The sequence below is a fragment of the Anguilla anguilla genome, chromosome 14, assembly GCF_013347855.1.
Source record: "Anguilla anguilla isolate fAngAng1 chromosome 14, fAngAng1.pri, whole genome shotgun sequence".
Lineage (NCBI taxonomy): Eukaryota > Metazoa > Chordata > Actinopteri > Anguilliformes > Anguillidae > Anguilla > Anguilla anguilla.
In genome coordinates this window covers 33251637-33260859 of record NC_049214.1, presented here as the reverse complement: position 1 = coordinate 33260859, position 9223 = coordinate 33251637, and the positions used below count along the sequence as shown (strand labels likewise).

The 9223-nt window shown below is 37.9% G+C and overlaps 1 protein-coding gene across 4 annotated transcripts in view; it reads left to right on the top strand.

The window, feature by feature from the left end:
- Positions 1-6257: 6257 nt before the first annotated feature.
- LOC118213463 (ras-related protein Rab-3C) overlaps positions 6258-9223 on the top strand; it is a 38783-nt gene continuing 35817 nt past the window's right edge. Inside the window, exon 1 of one of the 4 annotated variants that reach the window (XM_035392467.1) lies at positions 6258-6371. Coding sequence is in view for 2 of the 4 variants with exons in the window: in XM_035392464.1 (XP_035248355.1) it covers positions 7175-7198 (24 nt within the window). In the remaining 2 variants the exon portion in view is untranslated. Of the gene's footprint in view, positions 6524-6962; positions 7199-9223 lie in introns of those variants that run through there. The other 3 variants (XM_035392466.1, XM_035392465.1, XM_035392464.1) reach the window with 3 other exon arrangements.

Here is a 9223-nt window from a genome sequence, read left to right as displayed (position 1 = left end):
AGTATGCAATAAATAACGACGTCAATAGAATCCTAGGAGCACACATTGAGCTCTATGATTATGTTATTATTTGCGCTCTATCAGAGCGAGGGGACCGGGGATAGTCATTCACTGTGAAGCTCGCAAACTCAAGTGGTTGCCCGACGAATTTCAGTTTAGTACGCCTTTGGTGCCAAAGACAGAACGACCCCATTGAAGTCCATTCAAAACTACGAATTTACTCTGGCAAAATTATACAATTTATAGACAGTACTTTTAAATTTAATTACTCTCATGCAGGAACAGATTTTTTCCGAACCCCTCAAAAAATGTCTTTCATTTATTGCACTGTGGTTGTCTAATAAAAATGATTTCCCATTCTTCAGAGTGAAGAAATGACACTATTACATCACGTTTGTTAGTTTTTTGGTATAAGGATATAGGCTTATGTATTTTGGTTATTATAAACTGAAACATAATTCATCATAAATGTCTTGAAATTAATTTTATTTCATATATTTCACTGTGGTTGTCTAATAAAAATGATTTCCCATACTTCATGAATGAAGAAATTACACAACTACATATTTTGCATTTTTGGATATAAAACTATTGGTTTATGTATTTTGTTCATTATTTACTGAAACAAATAATTAATAATAAATGTCTTGAAATCATTTGTAATTTATTTATTTCACTGTGGTTGTCAAATAAAAATTAATTTGCATCGTTTAGAGTGAAGAAATTGCACAATTACATTTTTTGGATTCTGTTACATTTCTAACATAAAGCTATAGGCTTATGTATTTTCCTCATTCTTCAATAGAACACATAGCTCAGGAGGTAAGTGCGATTGTCTGGCAGTCGGAGGGTTGCCAGTTCGATCCCCTGCCCTGGGGGTGTCATAGTGTCCATGAGCAAGACACCTAATCCCTAATTGCTCCCAACAAGCTGATTGGTACCTTGCATGGCAGTCTTTCACCGTTGGTGTGTGTGTGAATGGGTAAATGAGAGGCATCAACTGCAAAGTGCTATATATATGCAGTCCATTTACCATATTTCATAATAAATGTCTTGAAATCATTTGTCATTCATTTATTTCACTGTGGTTGTCTAATAAAAAAGATTTCCCATACTTCAGAATGAAGAAATTACACAAATACATTTTCTGCATTTTTGTCACTTGTTGGACATAAGGCTATAGGCTTATATATTTTGTTCATTATTTACTGAAACACATAATTAATCATAAATGTCTAGAAATTATTTGTCATTCATTTATAGAATGATTTCTCATTCTTCAGAATGAAGAAATTACACTATTACATATTCAAAAAAAATTTTGGATACTTTTTTTGGTATAAGATAGGCTTATGTATTTTGATATTGTTCACCTGAAACACATTTTTCATCATAAATGTCTAAAATTACATTTTAATTCATTTATTTCATTGTAGAGCAGTTACCTTGAGCAGAGCAGCGGTAAGAGCAGTTACTTTGAGCAGAGCAGCGGTAAGAGCAGTTACTTTGAGCAGAGCAGCGGTAAGAGCAGTTACTTTGAGCAGAGCAGCGGTAAGAACAGTTACTTTGAGCAGAGCAGCGGTAAGAGCAGTTACTTTGAGCAGAGCAGCGGTAAGAGCAGTTACTTTGAGCAGAGCAGCGGTAAGAACAGTTACTTTGAGCAGAGCAGCGGTAAGAGCAGTTACTTTGAGCAGAGCAGGGTAAGAGCAGAGCATGGGGTGACTTCTTATGGGAAATCAAGAGCGCATCCTTTGGATTTTATGCATTGGTCTTTTATCGCAAGCAAAGCAAGCAACATGGGGTCACAACAGGTCGGTCACTCATCGATAGGCACAGGGTCTATACAATATTTGAGTGCGACCATGGTGGTGCTTACAAGAGCTTGAAATTGTCTCCTTGGGTATATTTTTAAAAAATTAAGAATCCCTGGCTCATAAAATGCAGATAGATCCTTGCTAAGCACATGGTACATGACATATGAGAATGTGGCCATGACAGACTCTTCTAAAATTTAAGTGTAAAAATATTTAATATTCTGGCTTCCAAAACACATAAACAACATAAAAGATATATCTGTGGGAAGTGGCTACTTTTGGTGAAGTTGTGTCTTCCCAAACTTAGGATGCACATTTTGTTGAAATACGCTGGCTTCAAATGAGACTTGAAAGGGGACCGTCACAAGCAGCTGGTATTTCGGAAAGACTTATTTTGCATTGTGCCTAAAGACGTCCAGTATTATGTTCCGTGCCCACCAGAGGGCGCAGCAGCCCCTTCTCCGTGTATTTTCTATAACAGTTCAGTGTTTGGAGGACTTCGGAAATGTTGATATTTAAACTTGTAAAATACAGATTAAAACTCAATGGAGCTAGCCTACTGTATGCATTGTATTCGCTGTCTGATATATTTTAACTTTACCGTTTATTGCCTTTGTATGCAGGCACAGTAGCACAGTACAGCTATTAGCAGTTATGCTATTTATTTGCAGCACCCTATATACACAAAAAAAACAATGATTAAATAATACTGTTTAATGATCTTTTTAATTTAATACTAAGAAGAGAATGACATACAATAGCCTAGATAAAATGAAAACAAACTGCCTTTACTATTTAAGTAATACAATAATGCGAATACCCACCTGGAGCCTTTTCCCACCGAGGTAAAGTTGGATTCATAATATTGGAAATCCAACAGACATTCACATTCGGCATTTTGTGCCTTAGTTAGGGACCGAGGTAAAAGTACAATCACAATCAGGAACCTGTGTGCTTCTTGAATTTTGGTTCGAGGTGTTTTTGTCAGATATTGACAAAGTTCTTAGCAGAATTAAATGTATTTTCAATTCATTTTCTTGAATTTTAATAATGTGTTTTTTGAATTTCAATAAATTTGCAATCAATTACTTGTGAAAACCAAAGTCTGTGGAAGAAAGCTAGGCATTCATAGAATAATCTGCAATTGCTTTTTTTTCAAATATTTGACAAAAACACTTCAAACCAATTGCAGATTATTCTATTAATGCCTGGCCATTTTCTACAATCTTTGGTTTTCACAAGTAATTGATTGCAAATTTATTAAAATTCAAGAAGTCAATTAAAAATACATTTAATTCTGCTTAGGTCAATACATTTGCCAATATTTGACAATAACACCTCAAACTAATTGCAGATTTTTCTATTAATGCCTGGCCTTCTTCGACAACCTTTGGTTTTTACAAGTAATAGATTGCCAATTTATTAAAATTCAAGAAATCAATTAAAAATGCATTTAATTCTGTTTGATCAATAACGTTGCCAATATCTGACAAAAACACTTCAAACCAATTGCAGATTATTCTATTAATGCCTGGCCTTCTTCAACCTTTGGTTTTCACAAGTAATTGATTGCAAATGTATTCAAATTTAAAAAATCAATAAAAAAATACATTTGATTCTGCTTAGATCAATAACCTTGCCAATATTTGACAAAAACACATTAAACAAATTGCAGATTATTCTATTAATGCCTGGCCTTCTTCCACAATCTTTGGTTTTCACAAGTAATAGATTGCCAATTTATAAAAATTAAAAAAACAAATTATTAAAATTCAAAAATTCAATTAAAATACATTTAATTCTGCTAAGATCAATAACGTTGCCAATATCTGACAAAAACACTTCAAACCAATTGCAGATCATTCTATTAATGCCTGGCCTTCTTCCACAACCTTTGGTGTTCACAAGTAATAGATTACCAATTTATTAAAATTCAAGAAACACACAGGTTCCTGATTATGACTGTACTTTTACCTCAGTCCCTAACTAAGGCACAAAACGGCGAATGTGAATGTCCAATATGAAACCAACTTTACCTCGGTCCTTTACCCATGGAGGCGCCATAGTGAAAGAATTCGGTGGAATCTGAAATGCCAATCAACAAGAAGACATGGCCTTTATCCCATATCGCATTTCCTTTAAATCCAATCCTATGGACAGTCAGATTACGACGAAGACTCATGATTCGTTTTGTTCAATGTGCAAAGCTAAGACACTGTGGAGAATACTTCTATTGCCTATTAGGTTGTGCAATAACCAAATGTGCGAGACAACAGATGATCAAATGGCTGACCATATAATTTATATTATTTATTCATTTAGCAGACAAGTTTATCCAGGGCACCGATAAAGGTTACGCATTGTCTATAAAGCTGGATGTTTACTCAAGCAAGGCGACAGCTGGAGGCTGTGATTGTACATGTAGAAGAGCCTTTAAAAAAAATGACACCCCAGTCAACTGACTGTGAGTGTCTGTAAATAGGCTCTTACAGCGTTCAACGTCTGGTACCTGGGTTAATTCGTATTCCTGGGGGCCCATATTTTTTACAAAAATAAAAAAGGTGACAGGGAGGGGGATGGGCTAGCAAGGGCTTCGCATTTTCCATCTAAACTTTATAAAAACGAGTATGAATACACAGTGTTTTATGTGCCTCTAAGCACGGTTTTAGCCATCTTAGTGTTAAGCTCACTCCTTGTGGATGCAGACCTGGCTACTGTCTGGGGAACACTATTTTAACCCCCTTCTCAATGACCAAATGGCCACACATAGCTCCAGAGCTGCATTTGGCTCCATACGCACCAGCCGAATACCTGTGCACTAGGCAATAGACAAACAAATGGATAATATAACTGAACTCAGTACTGCAGTACTGGGTCTCCAGGGGCTGGCGTTGATCCCCAGGGAAGCAGAATATTTCGCGCATACGTTGGGCACTTGAGCCTGCCACTGAACCACCGTAGGGTTACGTAACCATGGGCACGCTTGCACTGCCTGCGCATGGGAGAGCAGGATGCATTATTGTACGGCGGCATAGAATTATTTTTCTTATTTGGGCCAATGCAAATGTTTTATGGTTTCCAAAGCAGACATAATTATGCAATGTTTCTGCATCAAAACTGGAAGTCAGATAGAACACAAGGGTCGGCAACTGTCAAAATGTTTCTTCAACGACGGGACTAACCTAGTCATTATTACATCACTAGAATTTAGCAGATGTTCTTATCCAGAGCAATTTATAGTTTAACTTAAAGAACATACAGTCCATTTGTACAGGTGGATATTTACTGAGGCAATTCACTAGGTCACTTGCTCAAGGGTACAAAAGAAGTGCTCCAACCTGAGAATCAAATGTACAACCTACACCGCAAGGCCAAAAGTATGTGAACGCCTGACATCCAACATTTCAACCAAAATTATGGGCATTAGTAGTTCCACCCTTTGCTGCTATAACAACCTCCACTCTTCTGGGAAGGCTTTATGCTAGATGTTGGAGCATTGCTGCATGGATTTGCTTCCATTCAGCCAGAAGAGCATTGGTGATGTCAGGCACTGGCTGGGCGATTAGCAGTGGTGGCTTTCCAATTGATCCCAAAGGTGTTGAATGGGGTTAATGGGGTCAGGGCTCTGTGCAGGCCAGTCAAGTTCTTCTACACTGTTCTCAACAAAACCAATTCTATATGGACCTCACTGTGTGCCCAGGGGCATTGTCATGCTAAAACAGGAAAGGGCATTCCCCAAACTGTTGGGGAAGCACAGAATCATCTAGAATGTGATTGTATGCTGTAGCATTAAGATTTGCCTTCGCTGGAACTAAGGGGCCTAGCCCAAACCATAAAAACAGTCCCAGACCGAGAGGTGTTTAGATACTTTTGGTCATATAGTGTATAAACCCAGTTCTCAAACCATTACATGGAAATGGCAATACCAATACACTTCACTATTTAGTTTTTTCTTGCAATTATTATAAAGTAGTCATACTGCTTAAGTGTAGAAAATTGGACCTTTTCTGCAAACACACAGAAAAAAATCTCCAGTGATAATTCAACTCAAGTTTATAAGAGTCCAATGGGGATCTCATGTAGGCCTACTGTGTGAGAGTTTATTTAATACTGAACATTTTACTGTTCATATTGAATACTGTATGAAAATTTGATTTTGTAACAGATGTGATGGCCTGATGATACGTGGATAATAGTAATAAGAAATATTTAGTTTTGCGTAAGTGTAACATTAGGTGTAAATTAAATATTTAAACTTTACATCATCTTAATAAAACAACATGTTTATCCCCCAAAGGCATAACCTGATTCACGTTTAATATCACACACATCATTATTCGTCTCTTTTCATGGAAACCCGTCGCATTACAATTAAACCAGAAGACGATTTTTTTTTTCCAAGTCTCAAGACAAGATTTTTTACAGCCTATATTTTTTCGGACACATCAGTCACCAGCGTTCCGGTCGCATGCACCAACATGTCACTCGCTCGAATTTTTCACGGTTGTTGGTTTTCTGTGCGCTCGGCTGTCAAACCTTGCTTCGGCAGGATGTTAGGTTAGTGACGTTCTGGACGAACAGATAGATGTGACCACGGGAAGAGTTGATTTCATTTCTAGACCGTGGGTGAGCCTGACCGACCCGTTCAGAAAAGACGACTTGCATCTTTTTTTTCCTCCACAGCTGAATAAATGGACTTGTATGGGAAGGTAGGCTAGCTATATGGTTCGTAGCCTACTACAATAACGATATTACCTAAATCATGGAATCACGAGAAACTAATACAGCCACTCATTTAAAAGATGTAATTTTAAACTAGCGAATTCATTTTGACGATTTATTTTTGTAGCAGATCTAAATTGTCCTTTTAAACTGTGTTTGCTCGATTATTTATGTCCGTTATATAATTTAAATTAAAAAACGCAACATATTAGTCAATTTTTGCAACGTGTGGCGACATTCTAAATGTTATCTTAAGTCGTTAAAAATACTCAAATGAAATAAAAACAGAAAAAGATGTTTTCAGGCATTTTGTTTCTCAAGCTGCTATAATAAACGATACCCATTGAGGTAAATGCATTGCATGACGGTACTGTAGTCTTATTCATTCTTGGTATTGTTAATCACTTGTCACTAGCTTGTGTGATAAGACTACAAGCCCCGGCGTGCCATTTAAGATGTGCGCGTGCCTGTCGACTAGCGTTCTCGTACGCCAGGGCGCGTTCTCGGTCGGCTTGTAAGAGGAGGACAGCTCCAGTGCTGATTTTCAGAGGGTTAAAGAGGCGCAGGAAGACCATCTCTCAAGTATTAATAGCATTTCTGAATCACACATCAATCGTATCAGTGAAGCAAAAGGCAGCATGCGACAAGACGCACCTATGCAGGTTGGTATATTTCTATAGGCTAGTAATTTACAGGCGGATATGCATTATTTCTATTATCGAAAGGAGCGTTACAAATTTTCATTTTTGAGAATATTGCCTTGGGTAAGCTTTCTTCCGAAAACCGAACGGGATTTTATTTAGATAGGATATTGGTCACTAACATGGGAGCGGAGGGAGATATTAACCAGGATGAAGAAAATATAAAGAATATAAAACAGTGAATTATATATAAGGTATTAAACCCGGCGTACCGTCGAAGTAGGGGGCGTCATTTGTGAGGAACGCTTTAAACCCGGCTTTATCCCCGTTTTATCTCTTTATGCTGTCGATGTATTTTAAAACGGTGTCGTTTTGTGAAATAACATTTTTACACTGGCTAATCGACGTTGAACGTACATCTCCAACCACATTGGTTGAGTTGAACAGTTGAATTTGCTACCATAAAGTTAATTTCATAATATGCACAAATATCGCACATACTATATAAATAAATCAATAACAACGCGACGTGGTGTACATTTTTTAGTGTCTTATTTTCTCTTTGATCACAGCTTTTATTGAACGTTCTTAATGTAGTTTTAACGGTTATGACGCCATTATATTATTCGTTTTAATATTCGTTGTAATGAGTAATAAAAATTACATTCTATGTCTATGTGTACACAGGAGCAACGGTTCCGGGTGGTTCTATACTAGAAAAAGTAAATAATTTGGAATTTACGTGTTGTAAAGCACAGGGGAGTCAGAGGCTCTAGATAGAAAATAATTTACATTCTTACCTTGGATGGCATTGTTTGCGCAATTAAGGTCGTAGTTTTTTTTTCTTCTTCACGAATTTGGCTGGGGGCTTGAATGAGAAGCAGGGCAGTGCTCAGGCGGAGGTCCAGATGGTAGCGGAACACGCAAACACAGAATGCACAATAGATTGGCATTCAAGCTTTGTTCTGAAACATGACGGGAAATGTCTCACTCTTGGGGGCATTGTGTGTCTTCGGCATTGCGCACTGCTGTGGCTGAATGTCCCAGCGGATCTTTCAAATGTAGGTGACCCTTGGGTTGAATGGGCGACCGGAATCTCGTGCTTGGACACGCATAGGTGAGGTGATGCCGATTAGCGTCTGGGTGCTAGGCTCTGCACTGGGGGGGATATAGATTCAAGGCCCATGGCCGAAGGGGATGGAAGATGTTCAGAATCAAGGTGTCTGCTGCCATTGAGCCAAATGATCTCTGAATGACAGCTAGTTAGACTTGTTAGTTCATCCAAATGATTCACTCCTGGCTGCTCCGTTTTCCTGCTCAGAAGGAACTTTGGGGTTCTTCTATGGCACCCACATCTCTCACCCTTAGGGGGCTGACATTTTTGGGGTTCCTATTTTTGGAGAGGGACCTACATGTCATCTGTGGGCCAGTGAGATTAGACCTGTGATGTCAGCTTTGAGAGAGAAAATAAAAACATTAATCAGCAACTCAAAAGTACATTAATTGCAAACTTGTGAACAGGAAATCAGTTTAAGAGCAGGCTTGGTGATTAATGCTAGAACACAGAGTGCTGGATGCACAAACAGAATCTTACAGTAGTTTTGAATGACCTGGAGAGGTGAATGTCTGTTAAAAACCATGTTTATATACATGCTAGGGTTTGACTAAGGGGAATATTCACAAACATCACTCAAAGTTAGTGTTACTCTAAGGGCACTTTACTAGCCAAGATTGCATGGGGATGGAGCTTTCTGGCCATTTTTATTGAATAAAAGGGTTTTTTCACGTATTTATTTATTTTTTCTCTGCCTGTAATAGAATACGATATCATTTTAAAAAGCATCACACAGCAGTGTGTTGTGTACATGCTATTCCAGATCACCATGTTCGGTTGGGTCCTAAAGGAAGACATTTAACGTGCCCAGTTTTGCAAGCCGTGTTTGAAATCTTGCTAAGTTGTTTGTTTGTAATTACACTCTGTGCTCATAAATGCTAAATCACGATGAGGCAGGTGATACCTTGTTCTTAGAAAATGCTGACCAAGGG